Source organism: Leuresthes tenuis, unplaced genomic scaffold (assembly GCF_036924035.1).
Source record: "Leuresthes tenuis unplaced genomic scaffold, fLeuTen1.0.hap1 SCAF_3, whole genome shotgun sequence".
Taxonomy (NCBI): domain Eukaryota; kingdom Metazoa; phylum Chordata; class Actinopteri; order Atheriniformes; family Atherinopsidae; genus Leuresthes; species Leuresthes tenuis.
Window position 1 is genome coordinate 11,956,248 of NW_027325357.1, and position 24,293 is coordinate 11,980,540.

The 24,293-nt window shown below is 37.5% G+C and overlaps 1 protein-coding gene across 1 annotated transcript in view; it reads right to left on the reverse strand.

Moving 5' to 3' along the window:
- LOC140304119 (neurexophilin-2) overlaps positions 1–22,473 on the reverse strand; it is a 42,122-nt gene extending 19,649 nt beyond the window's left edge. The window contains exon 1 of the mRNA XM_072383117.1: positions 21,919–22,473. Within this exon, the coding sequence (XP_072239218.1) occupies positions 21,919–21,972 (54 nt within the window). The 5' untranslated portion in view covers positions 21,973–22,473. The remainder of the gene's footprint in view (positions 1–21,918) is intronic.
- Between the last annotated feature and the right edge of the window lie 1,820 nt (positions 22,474–24,293).

A 24,293-nucleotide genomic window follows, 5' to 3' on the forward strand; every position in this document is an offset into this window, starting at 1 on the left:
CTCCAGAAATGATGTGTAAACACAACCTGCTTATTTGGTTTATAGGAGTTAGCATTAAATGCATATTCATACACTGGCATAAGAGTAAACCATGTGGAAGATGGTAGTTTCTCTTTTCTTGTAAACCTGCCAATACAAGAACAGTTAATGAATCTAAGATGAAACTGCAGCTATCAAATGTCATTAAATTACAGGTTAAACCAAAGTTTTGTCCAGATTGAAGACTGTTCTGTAATGTTATCAGCAGCTAAAACTTATCATTTTTATGAGCGTGGTGACAAATCTCTGAAGAGCAAATTATCTGCCTTCAATGGGCCAGTAGCAACCACTCCTGCCAACTTGTTAATTTCTCACATTTACTGACCAACATTAGTATCTCTAAGAGAAAGTCAATACCCGTCTGGTCACATAGATATTTGTGAAATGAGCATGAATTGTTAACTCTGCATTATGTGGTGGAGGCAGATTATTTGCAAAGACAGTATCCTCTACGAACTGTAATATGTAAATAAGTTGTTTTCATTCAACTTTGTGGGTGTCCAGTGGTTTCAAAAATTGGAAAAAAAAAACAAAGTGGACATTCACAAGAGGAAAATGGAGAGAGCTACGCTACATGAATCTTTGGGAATATCTGTGATAGTATATCTGGTCAGTCACATGAGTTTGTTGGATGCAGACAGAAAAAAGCTGGTTACTGGTCGCAGTTGCACTTTTACCAGGTCATACACTTTTTGAAGTATTTTTTCCATACGACCTTCTTCTTGTGGCCACTACTCTGTGAAGCTGTAAATAGTCCTGTTGTCATGGTCTTTGTCGATCCATTCCATGAACAGAACTTCTACCCAAGATAGCAAAAACAAATGTAAAACTACTGGCTTCAAAATCAGTCGTCCGCAAAATAACGGCTGATGCTGTTGTGGCTGAAGTTAGTTAGGACTGTGTTTTGAGGGAAGCACTAATTTTGAGAAAGTTATCCAAAATAGATAAAACATTTTCCTGGTCATATGTGGGAGATAATTGCCCTTTGTTGAGATTGGAACCATGAAAGAATATCTTTCTACACTAGTTTACCTATTATCTGGGGATTTGAATGGTGCTGCCAGCTGAATTACACTATCATTAAGGTTTAGACTGTATCTTCCTCTTGAAAAATCTTGGATCCTTTATTTGTTTCACTTTAATTCATCAATTTAAAATCAAGCCTTAGTGTATGAATTCAGTGACCTTTGTTGGTTTATTTGTCATCACCAAGGTAACACAAAAACTGCCCTGCTAAGTTTCACAAAACTTGCCCCTCTAGTTCTTTATCAGCATAAGTGTGAAATAATCATTGCATAACTTGGGGAAACAGTGACAAATCGGTTTGTGGAATAAGTGCTGCTGGTTCCCTCGAAGCTGCACCGCTGGATGAATTGCTTGTTCTGTGATTGTAGCTTTTTGTATTCCTTCAGGGAGAACAGTAATAAATTCTGCAGCAAAGTCACAGGAAACAACACCTGCAACAAACTCAATCCAGCAGTACTCCTCAGCGTTCAGGACACCTTGCCCACGATACGTCAGAAGAGGGCTGACCTTGACTGCTCAGTATTACGGTTAGGAAGAATCATTAGTCCTGTTTCCCCACTGCAAGGCTTAGAATAGGAACATAAAAACAATCCCTCACACATCATCTCCATATATCTTTGCTTTCTGGGCATTTTTCTTCAAGATTTGCTGGAGAAGATAATACAATTAAGCATCTCACTTTAGTAAATTAGGTTTAAGTGGTGCTGAATACAAGCAAGACAATGCACATCTCTTAATTAAGTAGAATTAAAGTGTTAACGTTATCAGAATTATTTTGGAAGCAACATTAGACCATAACAGAATAAAAATGTCTTCCTTTTCTTTTTTCTTTCTTTTAAGGCTGCCTCTTCTAGACAGATGTATCTTTTATTGGTTATATTATCACATGCTCCATACACCTACTCTTACTGTTAGATTGTCTGCATGACATGTCTTGTTAGAAAAAAGTCTTCCAGAGGTAGACTTTCAGGGAGTGAAGTACGACTGCTTTGATTTATTCAAATACATAAACACACTCTCCTCGTTTGAGTAAAGTGGTGGAAAATAACAACTCACATGGCAGGGAGAGAACATGTTTTTTTCTTTCTAAACAAATACAAATCACCTGCCATTAACAGCCCCCACCTCCCCTCTCTGCTTCCTTTTGTCCCAGTTGGTGCTCTGGCTCACAATCAATACCTTTCACACGCTAAGCCGATCTGCAATAATAAAAGCATTACAGACAGGGAAAAATAACATCAAATCTTATTAAATATGGGAGATGGTTTCTTCCCTTCCATGTCTTCCTGTCTCTTGTTGCCTAGGTGATGAGGAAACATCTCCATTGGACAGATCACAGCCATTGGTGTGATCTCTAAATGTTCTTAGGTGATCAACAGGCTCAGGATCAGGGCCTGTATTGAGGGTTACAGGTAGAGCTTGGAGCTTAGCATTCTGCTCAGCTCTGCTGCCAGCCATGTATATTTCACAGGATTGTCTTTTATATTCAGTCTCTGGCTCAGTGGAGCACTCATCTTTATTTCATTTTGTGGCATTTTTTAATTTTAGTAGAGTTTTTTTTTTTCTTTGCACACCCCCTCCTCTGCCTTCCCTCGATCCTTCCTGACAACCCCCTCTGCTGACTGAATCAGTAATGACATTATATGTCTTCCACTCTGAAGCTTTCAGCAAAGCAAACACTAACTTCTAGCAATTGGATTTGCTCTTACCGCACCCAGCCTGTAAAAGGGAGACACTTATATCATAGATATCCATTTGTCTGTTTGGTATATTGCAGCCTTTGTGGAAATTCTGTTGTGTTTGAGATTTCATTTTTAATTGAAAACAATGACACAGTTTTGTTTGCTTAGGTGTTGAGATATTTGACAGTGAGATGCTTCATCTAACCCATCTGTTGGGGATGAATTTCCTTAGGCACGTGCTAAAAAATTACATCTAAAAGTGAAAGTGAAAGTTTTTTAAGTGTGGTGCCATTTTAAGCTTGAAAACAATGAAGTAGGAGACAACAATGGAAAATAAGGGAAAGATAGATGCAACAAAGATTTGAAAGCAGACAAAAAAACTTTAAGGTCCTTAATCAAAATGGTGATTAAAAGCACCCATCATGCAAGTGAAATTAAATTAACAGTTTGGATCATTATTTCTGATAAATTATGTGAGCAGTGTGTGGCTGAGAAGGAGCTAATTCAACTCATCTTATCTACAGGAGGGTAATTTAACTGATTATGTTTTACATGTTTATTGTGGGTTTTTAAAATTCTAATCTGATACTTAACTAGCAATTGTAGCTGCCCCATAAATGCAACTGAGTGAAACTATTTAATACTTAAATGTAATCAAGCACAGATCCATGTCACATAAATACTGAGTATTCCAGAAAAAGTACATGAGTAAAGGTATTTTGTTCCACAAAGTGAAATCGATTAAATCAAAACGAAGACATATTGTTCTATTCTTCTAAACCCAACTATCTGAATCCTAGTCATCACTTCGTCTTCAAAGTGTTGACATTGTCTCACCTTGAAAAATTAATAACAATCACTTTTTCCAGCAGCGACTCTGTCAGAAGTGACTGAGATTTTCAGAATGTCTCATTACAGTTGGTTTGGTGTCAAGTGGCCAATTAACCCAAAAAACACTCCATTCAATACAGACTCAAGTCAATACAGCCAGAAGCCCGATCTTTATTGATACATTTGTTTGAGGTCTTGTTAAAGCTGCTTACGTCCTCGCTGGAACATCCCAATTATTATAGGGAAACCTAAAGTGATCTCTATAGTCTACATCAAGTCACTTCTTAATTCACAGTATGTTCAAGCTATGGCAATGATCATCTCAAAACCATTTGGCAAACTAAATACATAAAATAAGAAAATAAATTCTATGGTTCTGGGCTCTGATTGGAAAAAACTTTTTTGAAAAGAATCCAGTAAATGCTCTGTGAACACATGACAAAGCTCAATATTGACAGAAGGAAAAATCATAATCGTCATTATTAGTGTTTCATATAATCAATTATGACTTTCTTACATTCTGAAAAATAGATTACAGCCTCTGCAATGTGGATGTGCAATGTTTTTATTTATTCTGTAATTTAGATAGCAACACCATGTAAAAAAAAAGGTTCTTTCAGAGTTCCTCCGACAAGATTTTTTTAATAAAACTCTCTCTATGCTGTGAATAATGCCTTATACGCAATAACAATGTCAAGTTTGTTAATGACACAGAGGAAGAGCGAGGAGATAGCAAAAAAAAAAACACATGAAAACCAAATTAACATGAATATGAAATATGAATAATAAGTACAGCACAACTTCAAAGTTGGATGAACACACAGAAAAACATTGTCAACTTAAAGAGCTGCCACCACTCTATCCATCGCAACAGACATCAGTTTGATCTACTAAACAAGAAATTATTTGACACCAGAGTGAAATTTCTGCAGCATTGGAAGTGTAAATGAAAAGGAGGCAGTGGAGTCTGATATCTCAGTGAAGAACTAGAATGAAATCATTAACTAAACCATTTGGCAACGGAATCTAATCTTTGCTACATCAGATTTGGTAAATGAAAATGGGAGGGTGGGATGATATCTCAACAAAGAACATTTGTTGTCACGGATAAAAAAATAAATTCTTGCCAAAATAGAAATGATTGTGGAGGAAATGTTCACAAGGAATCAGAGGTGTTTCGGTGCTGAAGCACAATGGTTACAACAAGGTTTAAAACTAATTTTATAAAAGAGGACACACTAACTGTAAATGCTCTTTGTAATGTAAGCCTGATGACAGATAATAAATGCATGCAGTGGTGTTTCTGATATAAAAATGTAAAAAAATAAAAAATAAAGAGAAAAATGGGATGAATGGTGTAGGGAGGCTTATAGGAAGGACTGACCTTGTGGATTAAAAATTACAAAACATTTATCAACAATATTCATTTGTAAATCTCATTCTAATCTCGATTTAGTGGATGTGGCAATCTCCACATAGAGCACATCCAGTTAAACAGAAATTGCTTTGTCTGATGAGATTCTGTTAGATGTGATAAACCTTGAGGCATGCAATTATGAGGGAGCAAAATTTGTGGACTTGTCATTTTCAATATTACTTTAAGGTTAAGGCCTGAAGTCGATCACAAGAATTATGTTCAGTTACGGCATAAATTTTGGACGGATGTCACTCCTGAAGTCAGGGTTTACTCATTCAAGGTCTCAGACAGGCATTTTTGATACTGGTCTAAAAAAAAAAAAAAAAAATAAATATATATATATATATATATATATATATATATATATATATATATATATATAGTAGTATGTTTTTTGACCATTCTGTTTTACAAGGTAACAGAGTGGTCAATCTCTCACAGATATCTTTTTAATCTCTTTCTTTCTGTCCTTGTGTGTGCGTGTGTTTGATTTATGTGGCTCAGCGGGCCATAGGGACACAAAGCTGCCCTCTCAATACTCTGCTGCCTGATGTAGCAAGACGTGAGATCACCCTGGCCTTCTTATCTAGACTACACAAAAATATCCCACCACACAGAGTGACAGAGAAAAATATAAAGGAAATGAATACCCAGAAAACAAGAAGAGTGAGGATAACCTCGAAGGGTAGAGGAGGTGGAAATAGGGGTTACTACAGATAGAAACCAGGTTCTAGTACAGTAATACATGTATGCAGGCAAACTGAAAGACTTCTTTTGCTCCTTTGTTCTCTAAAAAATTCCATCTACACATCACTATTCATAAACAAATTTATAAATTTTTGTAAAAAAACAAATCTCCATCCATATAAAAACATAACCAGAACAATACAAGTTCTGTACATGCACACAGCTAAAGGTAACTATGAATATACTCTAAATATACATACTTGTCTTATTGCTTTGCAAGCCATTTGTTATGACAAACCAGAGGCATTCGCTTTCATGGATCATTTTCCATTGTCTGTTGAATAGTAAGGCAAGCATGCAACTTTTCTCACAGCAGTGGAAAGTGATCTCATAACAGTTGTTTTCCCCGAAATGTGCAGACGAAGCATCTCAAACAGAGACAAAAGCAAAATTTTGCAACCAATTTCATTCCCAACTCATCACATACTGACAAGCTGGCCAGGAGCATGCTGCGTCTTTTTTCATCACGCAGGGAACCCCGAAAGCAACATTTTTGAACATGAAGTATCTTTTGAATTGGTAATATAACAGTCCCAGGAAGCGTTTTCCCAGCAGCTTGGAAAGTGATGGTGAAGCTACCTGCAATACAAAGTATTTCAATACAAATTTCAATACATAACCATGATGTTTTTCTAACCATTATCAAATACTTTCAGAGCACTACAAAAATAGCCAAAGAGCGACATAAATCACAATAAAGACGGAATGTATGAAAGAAAGGATGTGAAAAGCAGCACATCCAAGGCTGGCCTGGACAATCAGTCCCATGCTTTGGAGTCTTTTGTCTATTCCCCTCCCCTCCTCTGACCTCCTTATGCAGTACATGCTACTGATAACTGAACACCGTAGCGTTATAGCTCCGATTAAAGCGGCTGGTGCATCGGTTACCACTGCAAAAGGATAGCTGGCAATATTTTGCTAGTCCCTTTGTGTCCAAAAGTGACAATAAAAGGGTTACAAAGTATTTAAAACTTGTATTTCTTTCTTTACCAAACTTTACCAAGAGATGCTGAACTGACAACATACCAAAGTGAACACCTTTCTACTAATCCAATATCAATGGGAAGACACAGCTCGGAAGACCAAGGTAATAATCAAAGGTGTCATGTTAAGTTTTTTTGCGTGCTAACACAATGTCATCACAAAACTAAAGATATCCATCAAATATGTATAATGTAACAAGGATATGAACCTTGTTACATTGTCTAAACTAAATTTCATTTAAAAACATCAATCCAATCATGGCGGAAGAGAAGTTGGAAAATCACTGAAGTCATGATAAGTCCGGAGCGTGACTCAAACAATAACCCACCAGTCTTTGTTTATGGTTTTGACACAACAGCTTTAATACTCTGTCATGTATAACATGATAACATAATGCACCAATTATTATATTTATGACATTATCATCTATCATCATCATCTTGCTGCTTTATTGCTTCAAATTGGTGTTATTATCTTGCACTTTTTGAGCTCAAATTTCAACACAGCTGAAATACAAATAAAGCTGTTCTTAAAATTTTTTACAATGTCAGGCAACAAAGCCATTCAGAAAGAGTTAATGAAATGTGCTGATTTAATACAACTTGTTATCCAGAAGTGGCAGTGAAGAGATGCAGAAGGACAGGGGGGAGTTTTCTCGCTACTGTTTCTATGATTCAAGAGAATTTTTGTCATAATAATGCTTACTTTAGTGATAACTCTACTAACAGGCAGTATTTTACATGTATTCATAAACTTTATTCTCAACGAAACTTTGTGCCAGTATTGATCGTTCCTTTAATTTGTGAGCAAATTGAAGGAAAAATTAATCAAATGAATCAAATCAAATGCAAACCAATCATCTTTACAATGTTTTGTGTACAATTTTACTAATTTACTAAGTGGGGCTTTACTTTTTTGTAAGTTATTGTTTATATAAAAGTGTTGGTTGTTGTTTTTAATATTACTTTGTATATGTACAGTCTTGTTATTTTAAATAGAAGGAAGTATATTTTCATTAGATAAAGAAAGGAATTCTTTGGGATTAAATTAATAGATAAATAACTGCTCTCTAAACAGACTAAGAACACATTATATAAAAATAAGAACACAACCAATTGCCCCCTTATTTAAAAAATAGCACAACACATCTGACATGTTTCTGACATGCAGACACATAACCTATGGCATTTTACCTCATTTCAGTAGCTAAAAGTTAAATATTAATCCATACTGTCATCATACAACAACTTGTTTTATCTATAAATTGCTTTTGCATGATTTCTGTTGTGAAATGTTGCAAAATAAATAAAATGGAATTGAATTAAACAAATTAAGGTAATTTGCTCATAACTGGAAAGTTTGTTACAGGAATCATTAGACAATAAATTATGACGTCTAAAGTCCTGCATTCAATACACGATGAGTTCATTGGTCCCTGCTACTTCATCCTAAAACTGCAGTTGGAAAGCCTTCCTGCATCTCATCAGTGGCCACACACAGAAAGTTTATTGTTGAGGTCATGGTAGCCTCTCTGCTCATGGCATGAGGGCAGAAAGAAGAGTATCCTCAACAATCTCCAGGTTGGTTCTTAAGGGATTATACTGCTCTGCCCTCATTCTATGAGCTCCATTACATTCTTCACACTCTCCTCAGCTGAACATACTGAAGGATGGCCACATGCTGAGAGGTGTCCGGCTTCTCACTGGTGGGACATATGTGATTGTTTCTTCATTTCTCTCCTTATCTATCACCTCCTATCCCTCATTGTCTGTCTGTCTGGTTCTCTAGGTGCCACATTATGTCACTGTCACTGACTGGTCATGTTGCTACATGCAGTTTGGGGTCTGGTCCAAGTATTTGCTTAGGGGAGGGTGACATCTGCTGAGCAGAGTGAATTGAGGCTTCAGAAATGTGATTCTATCTGTTGTTATTTCACCAGGAAACTAAGAAAGTATATATATGCACACACACACACACACATATATATATGTATATATATATATTTGTGACACCCCTGAATGTGTTGAGTAAAACCTTTTAAAAGAGAAAAGTTAATTAAAGCTATGGTGATACCAGGTCATTATTGGCCAGTCATTTGTCAGCCTCCGAGCACCATTTTGAAAACAGTTCTGAAAACAGGATCTTAGTGTGGACCATGGATTAATTTATGACCTATGAGGTGAATGCAAAGATAACATTATTATTTTTTTGTCTTCAAACTACCAGAGCGATTCAAACATGAGCTTCCTGATTAAGTTCCCATTCCAGGGAGGAACATTGATTACTTAAACTAATTTAAAGGCATGGTCTCATACCCATACATACATCCTGACATTAAACATGTTGCTTTTCAGAACAACATGAAGTGAGAATTTGCTCAAAGAAAAGACAAATGTAGTCATGTATCTGACAAAGATAACCTGACATAAACAGCCTTTTTTTAAAGATAATTTTATGTTAAAGCAATAGAGTTAATAACAAGACAACACCAAAATTTAAGATGATTATCTATACCTCCAAACAGATAGCTAAGAAATAAGAAAGTAAGCTGCATGAAATAAATTCAAATGCTGACAGCAAAATAAAAACTCACCCAAAAAGTAAATTCAAGACATCCACAACTGAATGATATTTAGTGGAAGCACAAGTTCAAATCCCCAAGTCAAATATCCCCAAGTTGTGGCCTGAGAAAAGACAGTAGCAATAGTAATATGCCTACTTACTTCATTCATAGCGCAAATAAGTGTAATCCCTTTTGCAGAAGATCTATTTGGGTATGCAGGATATGCAGCCCAAGCTCATGGTATAATGGAAAAGAGGCATGGAACAAAATTCTTATCTGTGTAGACATGAATTGTGTATTAAAAAAATTTAAATATGGCCAAATCCCTAAAAAGAAGCTCTCAATCATATATTCTGTTTCTTTTTTATCAGATGGTTAAACACGTAAAAAATAATGATTGAAAATCAGCTCATTAAGACAATATCTCAACTTGTGGTAATTTAAAGCCTTTTCAGACTTACATAGCTCTAATTTAGACTTGATTTTGTATAACAACAGTGTTATCTGACAATAACCACCATCCAAGTAACTTAGAGACATTGTCCAGGCAGAGAGCTCGGCTATATTTACATGTATGATGATCTCCTAAAGAGAAAGTCAGAAGTAGCAGAATATATTCAACCTTTACAGTCCATAATATTGCGGCATTGGACAAACTTCTGTCAATAACACGATTCTGCTCCTATGCGTGTATACAGGTACAAAGACGGTGGTCCAGTTGAATGGTCCAATCAAACCTCAATCATGCTGACTGTTTTTTTAAGGTAAGCCATACTTTCCCTAAAATCACCTAATCATGGCGTTTAGATGGCTAAATTCTAACCAAAAGTAACAAGTCAAACTGAAGGTAAACAGTGAGTGGGAAGTGAAAAAAAGAGAAAAATAGTTAGACAAACTCTGGTCTTTAGCTCTTGATTCCACTTTTAGTTGAGGTGTACTCCAACTCCAACATAGTGGTCAAAGTTGATTGTGGCCACTCTAGACAAGGCATGTGGTCTGCTTCTGAAATGCTCCCTGTTTTAAATGGAACAAGACAGTGTTGGAAGCCGGAACAAAGTGCAACCACATCCGGTGAAAATAAGGGATAACTTTAATGCTACAGACATAAAAGATATTCACTGATTGCCACAGTCTGTAGAAATCATTCTTATATCATCAAAAATATACAAAATGCTTGTGAAGGGCCTCTAAGTCACGCTGACAGTTAAGCCATGCACGAAGCACATAATCAAATTTGCCAGTGTGAAGGCAGTTACAGTGTGAGAGGATTTTCTGATCTTGTCTTCTGCCCACACAGCCCCAAGTTCAGTTTGCTGTGCTCTCCTCGCCTTCATAGGCCTGACCTAGACTCCTGTCTCAGCAGCCTCCTTTGGGCCAACTTGGACCAGGTTAAAGGAAGGAGAGTCTCCCCTCGCCGCCTCCATACACATAATTTCTTCCCCTTTGCCATCAATCTCCCCATCCTCTCTGCTTCTTCATTGCTTGAGTTAATTAACCAAAAATCAAGCAGAGATTTTATATAATTCAGCAACAAGAACTGCCATGTCTTGATTCAGAAACACCCAGAGAGAAACATGGTGACTGAAGCCAGAAACCACCAGGAGAGGAGCAGGGAAATATAAAATCTTGTCACCACAGCACAACTATCAAGCAAGAGCACAAAAAAAAAAACATAAACCAAAACTATGAAATTCTCTTTAGATATTTTCTTTCTTACAGGGACACGTTTCAATCAGATGCACTTGCAAGGTAGTGGTAGAGCTGGACATGACTAAAATTAAAGTGGAGAGAGAGGAGAAATGGAGCTGCAGAGTGAAAGATAGAAGCTTGATTGTGAAGGTTTTGACAGGCAGGTGGCAGGTGAGGGAGGTGTAAGATGAAAGGCAGCCACAGAGAAAGACAGGGAAATAGACCGAGAGATGAGCAAGGGATCTGTGACCAAATGGTTCTGCAGAGTGCTCGGATCTCTGCGGAAAACTCCTCACCACTCTCCATTAAGCTTGGATCCAGGAAACAATAAATAAAGAATGTTTGCCTTGGGAAAACAGTCCACTGGAAACAAACAAAAGCAAAAACATCACATACAAGCATATTGTCCTTCTTTCATCTCAATAATGCATCAGTATAAATGGAGCTCCTGAAATCCTGCCTGAACTAAAAGAATTACAAACAAGACTCCGTTATTGCATATTTTCTTAAACGCACACACGCACTCACTCACACATACACATTAAAACCTAGATACTCCAGGTCCAGTGGATTTACACTGAATCTTTTATTTATTAAAATAGTGTGTTCCAAGCTTCAGTGCATACTGAGGCTTACAAAAGGGGTCACCAATCAAGCTGGGATCCAGTGTCTTTTTCCCCCGTTTCACGCTTAGTTTTCCAATAAATTCAATGCTTGTCTGAATTAATACATTACAAGCTGTGCTTGAGATATTAAAAAATAATAAAAAACCAATCCCTTCACCACACTCCCACGTGGGGCAGGGTCATCAGACTGAGCTGACCCTGAGCACTCTCCACCATCTGCACCATGAGTTATGATGTTAGGTGTCGCTTGGATTACACTTTAAATTTTCATTACATGCACAAAATCCTGTTCTATGTATCTCTCCAAGGTGTGTCACTATTAATCATGAGATGTAATGAAAACCTGACAGCAGTGGGTGTGAAATATACAAATATTGTGCGTATGCGTGGAAAATATTTTTACGAAGCACACTTATCCCTTTTCTGTCAACAAAAGCTAACTATATAAGCTTTATTAAGTGTTGCTGAGCTGATTTATTGTACTGCATAAGATGGGTTTTCTTTAAGTGCTTGTTGAGTGTACTTACAGGTAATTGCACTGATAATTTTGGGCATAAACCACAACACCTCAGCAGAATCACATATCGTATACAATCTGCTATCTTCTTAAGATTTCTGACGTTTCACTACTCTGTGTGAGAACAAATGCATGTCTCTCGCACCAGTCATGTGCACCCATGTGCACACCACTGTATCAAATAGCAAAAGTGTAAAACACAGCATGTGTTTTCTCCCAGGGGAGCTGAGACTAGGCAGCACATTGACCGCAAGCAACAGTGTTATGCCATAACTGGTGGCCCCCGCAGAGAGCTGAGCTACTCATCATGGATGTATAAAACAAACATGGTGCCCGTCATCGGGAGCCAAGCGTCCCCTCTGATGTGATCTATTTCCAAAGCTCGACTGTGCTCCTTGCAGCCAGGAAAAAGAGAGGGAGAGTGAGATAAACACACTGCTCACATCACAAAGATGACTGGGGACCTCTCAAAGTGGAGCAACACGAGTAGACCAATCCAAAGTAGGGCTGACCACTTCACCCACAACCTCCCTCTGTTTCTTTATTTGATTAATTCATGCAAAAGAGGACAACAACCACAATGAAATCCTTGTGGAGAATCACGAAGAAAAACAACAGAATACATTTCCAAGTAAAACAAACAACCCCCCCCCCCCCCCCCTACACACACACACATACTTCCTTTAAAGAAATGTAATTAATTTGTGCTGTCCTCCTCTGTCATAGATGGGTTTCTTAAATACAAACATCACTAGATGTATGCACATCAAGGGGTAAAACCGTGTTTGGCAGTCACAGGGTTGTGTCAAACATCCTTAATAAACACACAAATTCATCTTTTGTAAGTTCTTGTTGACTCTATAGTTAAATAACTTTATGCTAAAACTCGTACTTGATACATCATAAAGTTTTAATATACACTTGTTGAAAATGAAAGCCGACAATATTTCTGAATGATCTTAGCATGCTTTTTTATATTGGCATTAAGAGAAGAAGAGGAGTAAGAAAAGAAGCAAGAAATGAAGACAAGAAGCTAATACAGTGTCCTCACATGACAGTGTCACTCAGGTAATGACACATCAGACGGAGACGCTCCACCTACAATATAAGATTTTTTTTTTTTTTTTATCACAAATTTTTGAAATTTTTCAATAATTCTTGGGTTTTTTTTTGGCTAAATTTTTCATGTAGATGAGATCTGACAGGGTCTCAGCCTCGTTCCTATGCTGGGAAATAAAAATAGACTGAAAAAAAGATTTTCATAGATGTGCTCACAGTTCTGTGAGGCTCAACATACCGAAGTTGTTTAAGGTAGGTGCTACACAATAAGAAACGAGAACATTCTGATAGTTGGTATTGGTATGATATCTTCCATGTTTTATTTTATTATGTCAGCATGGTAAGACTTGTTTATTAAAAACCAAAAGATCATCAGTGGGATTATGAACCTTCTTGGAACAGACATGAATTTGTATGCAATTAATAATAATAAAAAGAAAATCATAAAGTTGAGACGTCTTTTTAAAACAGGAAATGACAGTTTTTGAGGTAAAGTCAAGAAATGGAAGTCTTTAGAATACGTCCAGTGGGGAACACAAACGTCTGTACAAACTATGTATATATACACATATACGTATATAGTGTACACAAGTGTGGTATATTATGTTTTTGCATGGTTTAAAAACAAAAGTCATACAACATCTTCACATTAAAGCTTGCAAATTGCAAATGATTAGTCTAAATCTTGAACTGTTCTTTAATAATTTGAAGTTCGCAAATCTGATGGCCACACATAATATGTCAAGGCCAGTTTGTACCCAAAAGTAACTTTTGTGTTAAGTAAATGAAGTTCAATAGTTTACTACAACAAAACACAAACATATTGGTTTTACCTCAAAATCAAAGTTGACACTATGGAAGTGAGATGATGGATGAAGTGGTGGAGCTCCCTCTTACCTTTCTCCTCTGCTCAGTACTGCGTGCAGTGATTGATGTTTGTCCTCTTGTCACAGTATACAGGGCCATGACACACCCATTTGTAGTGTCACTTTAACGACTTCCGCTAAGTGTTCATTTTCTTCTCTCTGCCAATGTACACATTTGGTAATTGTGTGATAAATAAGCTCTTTGTCTAACCCACCTTGATCATGACAATGCAAAGTAATCAGGAGGCTACTCCCAGCATTCTCTAATTTTATCACTCAGCTGTTAACGGGTTTATGCTTGTGCTCGGGGATAATTCATGTCAACACAGATGCACTGAATACATGCACGTCTGTGTCAGATATCATTAGCACAAACACATTACAAGAAACAGATTCCTTTTCCAGTGTTATTGTCTCCTCTTACATTTCCCTTTCCACCCCCACCAGCTCCTCTCAGAGAGCAATTTTCCACAGTCATTCTACAAGACTTGGTGACTCATACACAGGACTATTGTAGTAGTGGCAGCCTATCCATTGAGGTGGGCAGGGATGCATTAAAATGCTGTGTGAGTGTGTGTTCTGCAGTGTGGGTAGAAGTTAGTTCAAGAAAGATCAGGTGTGGTTGTCTTGACCTGGACCTCCATATGTGCTTTGTCCGCTCTGCCCTCATCCTCCTTTCCCTCTGTACAGAGCAGAGCAGAAACAGAGGGAGCAAATGGCTGATACACAGGAAAAAAATAAAAATAGATAAGTTGGCCAAGGAACTGGGAGAAAAAAAAATATAGATAACAGAGCAATCAAAGCATTTACAATCAGGTTTGCCATTTGCTATTGATCAATATCAGGAAAAGGAAAAAACGCTTCTTTTTCCACGACTAAGAGTTGGCAGTTTCTCATAGATCTGCATCGGAGGGTGGAGGGCGACTCAGGCCATGAGACACGAGACCCTTGTCGGGCTGAAGCAGCAGCTGTCCACAGGCCTTCTTTTCCAGATCATCCTGGCAGTGAAACCTGGATCACATGGTCTGATGTGGAGCCCAGTGTTCTGCTTCTCTGTTTGGCCGCATTTTCTCTGAAGTTCAAGAAATGTCTTCTCCAGCAGCAGGTCATAACGTTAAAGCTCACTCTGTGCAGTGACTGCTGGAATACCATGTTGTGTTTGCATCCACTGCATTTTCCACTTCAACACCCCCCCCAGTTCCATTTTTATTTTTTATGTTGAATATTGATTTTTAAATAAGGAAACACTATGTGAAATTCTGCACATTGTCTTCTTCCCTATAATCTAAGTAGAAATGTATTTATCACATGTATTTGTCACCCATAGTTACTGGCTACTTTTTATAGCACATAACCATATACTATGGCAAGATATTTTCTATACATGTTGATGCAAATTTTCAACACTATTTCTTCTTTCTGTGTCTTTGTGACAAGTTTATAAGTATCCAACAAGATTCAAGTTGTTGCTAAATATATCTGTCTCATTTACCTGTTTCACATAACAGAAAAAGAACTTTCAATCCAGCCACCAACTAGAAGCATATTTAGCTGTATCTGAATGCTGTGATGATACTATAAACTGCTTACATTTTAATTTAAGTTGAGCTTTCTGGAACACTCAGATGAGAGGGGGTCTGCCTCAGCTTTTCAGATTTTACTCCCCTTATTTATTTCCCCTTTATTTTTCATTTCTAAAGTCAAAGCTTCCACCAGTTGCCTGCATTATTTGCACTTAAGTGAAAACACATCATCTGTCATTTAGAACTCAATCAGTCCAAATCAAAGTAAGACTCCTCTGACAGCTGGAGGCAACCTTGTCTAACTAAATGGAAAAAATATATTTATTTCATGCAAAAACCTTTATTGTCTTACAGCAATTAGTTGTGAAATAAACTATTCTACTGAGCTAACTACACTTATTTTTTTACGGGAGCTTGTAAAAAAAAAAGCTGATGCTAGAAGTTAAATTATTTGTGCTTTTAAAATTAAGTTCAAGGACTAAGCATGCTTATCTTTTTCAGAGTAGAAAACATAAAAGACAACATCATTGCTTAAGTATGTTTTTTATGTTATATTTCAGATATCATTTGACAAGAAGAGTTCAACAAAACAAATAGAAAATAAAAAACACCTTCTACAAAAGTTTCTGCAATGCGCTGGCTTACATTGACTTATCAAGAGAAAAATGATGAGGTTTACTATTAAGCTTATGCAATGAAACAACATTAATTTGTGTCCACATTTGAATGCATTTTTGTAAAGATCACATATTGATGGTGGGAGAGTCGGACCTCTGTGTAAAGTCTTCTCAGGCACATTCCAAGGATTGTTGGTGGAATTAAGGATTGAACTAATCCATGTGTGAAACACATGTCTCCTGCTGCCTGAACCACTCTTACACAAGGATTAGTATTATTATGTATTTGTATGTAGGATTAGTGTTATTTTAAAGGATTTAGATTTGAAGGATTTCCTAATCATTGCATTCATTTTTAATTTACATCTTTGGAAATAGGGTTGTAGGCATTCTCCTAACTGTAAGGAGTAGGAAACTTGTATGCACTGAAATGATCTTTTGTGCAAAACAGTAAATCCTACAATAGAAGCTCACATCCCAAAGCACAGTGAAACGTGTTTTTGACATGTCAGGAGGTCCAGTGTACAACAAAATTCTAATTTGAATCTTGATTTAAAAATCCTTTAGTGACACCTACACTAAAATTAATCCCAAAAGCCAGTTTCACATGAGACACTAAAAAAACACATCAGCCCCCAGTTTTTCCAGGTGTTTCTGTTCTGCTTAAAAAAGTGTGATATGTGTCTGCATTTAAACATGAGACACATCTGTTTCAGACTGGCTGGAAAGAAGCTGGCAGTAATTAAGTTAATGAGGTAACCACTGATACATTTATCTTTCCTTTTTTCACCATCAACCTTATATACTTCTCACATCTTTTAAAACCTGTGCCTTTTATGAAAAGAGCTCTTAAACTTTTTTTTTTTAGGTAAGGCTACAGATTGATGAGATAGGTGGGAAGACACAGCAAACTTCATGTATCCCATGCATGTACACCACCACTGTTTCCTAAACACTGTAAATGACAGAAAACATAAAGCTGTGGCTAATCAAGCTGTAGAAACGTTGTGTTATAAAGTTTGAACGCAAATTCACTTGCCTTTCGGAACAGACAAGATCATAATATGAAACAGCACAGAATACAAGACTTGAAATAATAACTCTTACACGTTAAGAAACCAAAGCGCAGGAAAGCTTTAACACTAGTTGTACCCTATTGGTTGCAATTACTGTACCTTCAAAATTAGAACATTTTTGTACTGTCCTGTCTGTAGCTTTGAAAGAACAATTCTGACCCCCCCCAGTGACAAAAATGAACCTTTCTGTTACAGAAATGTATCTACTGGAAACAGATGTACCATTTACAGTTAATTTAGAAATCACCAGTTAACCTAACATGCATATTTTGGAGTGTGGAAGGAAACTAAAGTAACCGGAGAAAACCCATGCAGTTACAGTGAGAACGAGCAAACTCCAGACAGACAGGTCATTGTCAAGAAAGCCAATGATGGACCTCCTACTACATTGCATTTGTATTGCAGCTGCAGTTACAAGTTATGATTACACGAAGAAACATGTGATCAGCCAACTTTTCCTTAGCTTCAGGTCAAGGTTAGCTACACTGCCTTTTTCCTGTAAAATACGTTGATCTAATTTTGATATAATTGTCCACTCAATGAAAGAAAGGTGTCCCACAAAGTAGACATGTTGGAGGGAGCATCCTACTCCGTAGTAGGATGCTCCCTCCAACATGTTTCTCAAATTCAAAAAGGATGCAGATACGATGAATAGGTTGAAACAACCTGAATGTCTATAAAACAGATTGCATTACAGTGGCTCCCAATTACGCAGCTATAGCAGTAAAAATCTCCATACACATTAATGCATCAGTAATGATGTGACAATATTCTGATACATGACAGAAATTTGCACCAGGGACCATTTTTCCTTGCTAAGAACGCACACACGGAGAAACTTTTCTTGAGAAATATCTGAATATTTTTCCACTGTTGGAACATTTTATATGAATGTATTATGCATAATTAGTCGCTGAATGTTTGACCCAGTAACACCTTTATTACCTGCACCTGAAGCATAAAGACGTCACTCAAGCAGGAAAAGAAACAAACAGTGAGAACAGCAGCTTATTTCAAACTCCCAAATATGCTCTGAGTTTCTCTTCTCTTGTGTTGTAGAAGTAATACCATTATCTTATCAGGAAGTTCAGATATAATGCTTTCTTTCTTGTTAGTTTGGGTGCAGTCGAACTGTCAGTCAAACAAGGGTGCATGTCTTGTCGGTAATTGAATTTTGGCAATATTAATCAGTATTTGTTTCATTGTTCTGTAGCAATCAGCCAGAATTTAAGCATTGCTACATCTTTCATGTTTTCAATGTTTTAATGCACCAATACATTTCTAGTCTTGTTTCATTCTCTTTATGATTAGGGTTAACTCTTTAAATAGCGATTGCCAGTGTTTGACATGGGAGTGACAAATTTGAAGAAAACATGGAATCTTTGACCCTTACAGCAAGGGAATGGCTCTGTTACATTGCAACGCCAATTTATTGGCATGGTTTGGGCCCACTCGAGGGAAATGTCCCTGCTAATTGATATCACTCTTACCCTATGATAAAGCTTTTTCTTTTTTTTTCTGATGGTTCCTTTAGGATGGTGATCCACCCACCCATGGGTGGGATGGTGAATGCTTTGATGAGTAAGAAAAGATGTGAATCATATGCTAAGACCTTCTCGTTCACAAGATCTCTACCAAGAGAGATGTTTTCCACAGCGCTCTATCTACCACCATCATCTAAACACCAAACACTCTGTTCCTCTTTTTATTTTTCATTCATTTAACATCAGTAAAAATTCACACGGACGCCATTCTGGTGGCATTTGGTGGCATCACTTTACCAAAGTTTTTCTTTTAATTGCTTGGATTTGTACCTGAGTATTTTTTTAAACAGTTGTCTAAAAGATGCACTATCTTTACTTATTTACATCGAAGTCTCTTTCTTTAAGGCTAATACAATGACTCAATTGAAACTATTCACTGCACAAAGCAAGGGATGAGTCATTTCACAAGTAATGGTTTGTCAAAAATGGGACCTTGTGGCGAAGAAAGGGGGAACAATTTAATTAAATGGATTGTTGCTTAACCTCCAGCAAACTATGTCAGAATTCATTAAAATACTGTATGAATCTGTGCTTTTTTTAGGTTTAAGAAGTCTTTGATCTCCGAGAGCAATTTCAGACAACAGATATAGCAGTAATGTGATTGCTTTTGTCATCATGATTCAACAGATTACACATCTAATCAGTGAATAGAGAATATAATTTGCACAGATTACAGAGCATGGTGCCTAATGCTTGTTGAAACAGGGCTGTTTGACAGTTAAAATGATCCACAGATGGACAGATGGATGGACAAAACGGCAACAAGTTGGAGGGAAACCGCCAACCGACCTCGTTCAAAACATCTGATCCTGCTTTTTACTGCTAGCCCACATTTTTTCCCCCTCATAATGGCGTGCATTAGTGCATAACATGTGGGCAGGGACATGAGGCATGGAAACACAGTCGGCTGTATTTTATCAAGACACAAAGAGAATGCTGAAATGCAAAGCTATGCAGAATATATGAGACATGATTGCAAAGGAAGTAGGGCTATATACAATGAAATTAAAGTGACTCAGTTGCTGTAATATCCCTGGGGTATACAGCTAGTTGTTTTATGAGAGGAGATAAGAGGATTTTGTCAGGTTGAGATGCTGGCTAATTCTATTGTTTCTACTGGGAGCATAAAAGAGCAAAGAAGCTTTCACACATTTCACACTTTTCTTCTTCTGTAGTGCTGTTACTGTAGATATCATTTCAAAGCACACGGTGGGAAAAATTGCAACATACATGCAGGAAAGCAGCTGTTTAATTACCTATAAATGTAAGAAACCCACCAAACAGATTCAAACAATGTCAATTTGAATGACAATTGTAAAACAATCAGTGGGTTTTCCTTTTTAATTTCCCCTCTGTCCCCCTGTCTTTCCTCAGAAACACACGCTTTGCGTTTACACATGCATGAAAACAGGCCTCTAAGTTACTCTAAATGACCATTATGGGTGAGTTTAGTTCAGAGATGTTCAAATTAGATTAGAGGACTGGGAAATGTAGCCTTTTCTTTCCTCCTCTCCTGCCTCCTCTGTTTACCCGTTTTTTCACTTGCTTTCACTTCTTTACAGCATCCTTCTTAATCCCTCAAGTTAATATTTCTCCCAAGGATGCAACTTGTCATATTATCACAGCCAAAATAACTGTGTCATCTACACCACGGGGGTCGATAAAAACCAACAAGTCTGTCCTCCTTCATCTCTTAAAAAAAAAGCTCCATCACAGTTTCAGATGGCATATTACTGAGAAGCACAGCCAATATAATCTAATACAGAGTCAATCCTAACGCTTGAACCCAAGTTGCACTTTCATGCGGATGAGCAGTCCTGCTCGGCTGGGGGAGTGATTTGCATTCAATCTTCAAGAGAGGCGTACATGTTATTACCTGTCACAAAACAAGCTAACCCCAATCTGCCACAAGCGAACACTGTTTTTAAAACATCACACACATAACATAGCAGTTACTACCACCCCCCCAAACCCCCCTTCTTTTATATGAGAATGGCATCTACTGTCTGTGTGTCACTAAGCAGAACTGCTGGTAGTGAAGGTTCCCCGCACCCGCAGCTCATTACAGTCTGTAATGCTTCACTTTGTCACTTGAATCAAAAGACATTTTTATGTTAATGAGACTTGTTTTACATCTCGGGTTGCAGTTTAAGCCTTGAGTAAGAAACAGATTAAAAAGTCAGTAAAATATAGCAACACATCCAGGTACAATAAGTGACTGATTAAAAAATCTAAATTTGCAGACATGAAAAGGAACAGGCAACAATAGGGGAATTCCGAACTTTGAGGTGAATGTGAGGAATCCGGTGAAAAGACCAATTTTAATCTTTTTGATTTTACTCAGGTCAAAGAAACACTGAATAGCCAGAGTGTATCTGCTGGGACAGTTAGCCTTTCTATTGTACTCTGTTGTGCTGTGTCAGAATTCTCATATTTGTGGAGGTCAAGCATCATCACAGTCCATGTGAGGATTTTAAGGCAACTCTAATTTAAATCAGAAATAGCCATGCGCGTGTGCGTCCTCACGCGCAAATTAACCACGCATTGCATCAACAGCCATCTAAGCGCACAAACTCTTCACCATAGCGATGACGAGATAATAAAACAAGCCACGGGCGTGTTTAACTTCTGAAGAAAAATCAGAGGAAGTTGCTGGGAGCGCAAATAGATAAATGGATAAGAAGGGTTGGTTAACTGGGAATACAAGGGAAACGCTCGGGCTGCAGAAAAATAAGCATTTGGACTGGGCAATTAAATCAAAATTATGCTACAAAAACATGACTGCTGCAGTTTGTTAATGTCTTAACATCTGCGGTGAAGATATACCAACTTTGGACCAAGTTCCAGCGGGCAGGGTTTTTATACAGTTAGAAACGGCTCTGTCAAAACAAATTACTCCCACTGATTGTGTTTGATGTCATTTCTCAGATAATTTTTATGGGAAACAAGTGACTTTTAGGGTTATTTCTTGAATTTTGAAATCCTTAAGGGCAAGGCAGGTGTCTCCACCAAAGCGGCACTTGAGACCCTTCAGCAGATGAATATAAATATATGTATATATATATATATATATTCATACCCCCCACCCCCTCGATTGATAATTTTATCTCACCTTCTGTAGGATCCACTGGCAGAGGAGAACTATGGTCCAACCGAGCACCTGCATGTCACCTTCCTAATAGCGGACCACGCCGAAAAACTATACGTCTCTCCGGCAGCACATACAAAGACACACCGCGGAATCCAAGCAATTCCAAGTGGCACGCGATGCGCGAAAAGTGTCAGAGAAGCAGAAAACACAGTAAAAGTTGCGTGTTTGCTTTGTAAGTGTCACAGCGGTCTCTGCGGTCAAACTTTGAGCGTTGGTTTCAGCTTCTCCTGTCCGCCTCATGTGGCGCATCCATGGTGTTTTCCTCCGCTGGACATGATGGAGCGTCAGCTAGAAGTTCGCGTGGAGACCAAGTCAGTTTGGGAGGTGGATCGTTTGAAGATAACGAGCGCTGCTTGTAATTTGGGTTACTGACTGTCTGATTTTGAGAAAGAGGATTTGTGGTACACCCCCTCTTTCTACCTCTCCTCTTTGTCCATGCGCGCGTCACGGCGCACAGCTTCTTCTCTCTTACTGGAAACCACACAAACCACAACTGCATGCTGATCACTCAGTGGAGTAAGTGTTCAGATAATGAGTTGACAATTTACACTTCTCGATGCAACCAGTGAGAATACTACGAGTGATGATATTTTGATATAATCTATTATGATGTCCGAGCTTGAAAATGTTTTTGCTTCCTTTCTTTGCCATGTGTCAAGTCGAAAATATTTTTGTTTTGACAGGATGCACAAAACAAATATTTACACATCTTATTTGATTCTTTGAAATTATTCTATTCATTTATTTCTTTTTAATTTCACGCATTGAATATAAAACGTAAAGATCTCTCTGCATTACTCGTCATCAGCTATATATATATAATATATATAATATTTAATGCAATAACTGCAAAAATGGTTGCAGCTGAAAAACACAAGAGATATTCTGAGATCATCTTCTATGGTCAGTGGAAACCAAAGTAGACCTCTCTGGGAAAGCAGGGCATCAATTTGGTCCTAGTTCACTAATTTTACCCACATCATTTTTGTTAAGATTTTATTATGGAATTCTACTATAAAAGACATTTACATGCTTAAGTGTTCAAAAATATTATTTTTCTCATACTGTACATTACTGGAACATCTTTTTCATCCCCTTAAGTTGGAGACTGTCTCTTTAAGACCTCTTTCTCAATAGTCCCACTCTGCTCATGCAGTCATAATGCAAATATGTTTCATGGTGATGTCATAAAGAAAAGAAAGAAACACCACTAATGATGCTCTTCAGACACATCAGAGGTTGTGGGTGGTTGAGAAAAAACTCCCTTTGATGTGGACAACAGGCTTCTTAACTTTGTAGATTTTTTCCATGCGCAGAAAGCTGAGTTAAAGGGGTAAAACTCCAAAAATCTAAATATGATCTCTTTGAGCCCTTAATGATACAAACAGTATATCCACAGTAAAACATGGTCGACATTTTGTCATGTTGCTGCTTTGCTGTTATGCTACTTAACATGAATATGCATTAAAGGTGTTAAAGGTGTGTTGTGTAATAAAGAAATCGGATGATTACTAAAGCATTTGAGAGGAGAATACATTACCTTGGTAACAGAAAACAACAAGCCCAAATGCCCATTCAACAGCACAGAAAATGGCTGCAAAGGATAGCTGGACTGATTTAAAATGGTCAGTAATGAGACCTGACCTACATCCTGTTTTTTTTTTAAAAAGAACCTTGGAGAGAACTGAAATCATTCAGTGCAAAAGAGACTCCTTTAAAAAACACGAAGGCATGGAAATAAAGGGGTGGCTGATACTACCAAAAGACAGGTGCAAGAAGCTAATAGATAGCAACAAGAAACATTTCGAGTCGGTCACTGTTCTCCAAAGGTTCGGCACATAACCTTGTGAGGTACATTTTGACTTTGTATCACTTCACTGTTAGACAAGTTTGATTTTCTTTTGTTCTCTTTTGTTCTTGTTTGGTAACCTTGAACATCACAACAAAAATATAATCACACAAAATTAGTTCATTTACATTTATATCTGGGAATATTCTACATTATGCCCTTGAAATTAAAGAGGGAAAAACATTCTGAGACATGCCTTAATGTCCCTACCTTAACCCCAGTAAATGGAAAGGAAAGGAAGCACTAATTTTCACAAAAACACAAACCTTGATTGCTACAGTTGAATGACTGTGATGTTGCGTAATGGGGGCCATCAGCACAGGCTACACAGACTGTAAATTCCCAAAAAACAATTTTGAAATATTAATGTTGCGTGGATATATTGTGGCAGTGTGGCCCCTGATCTCTCTCTCTCACCAGCTACTGTCTGCTTGATCATGCCACCCCTCAAAGTGAACTGACCAGGGATGCATAGCGTTTTCCTGCA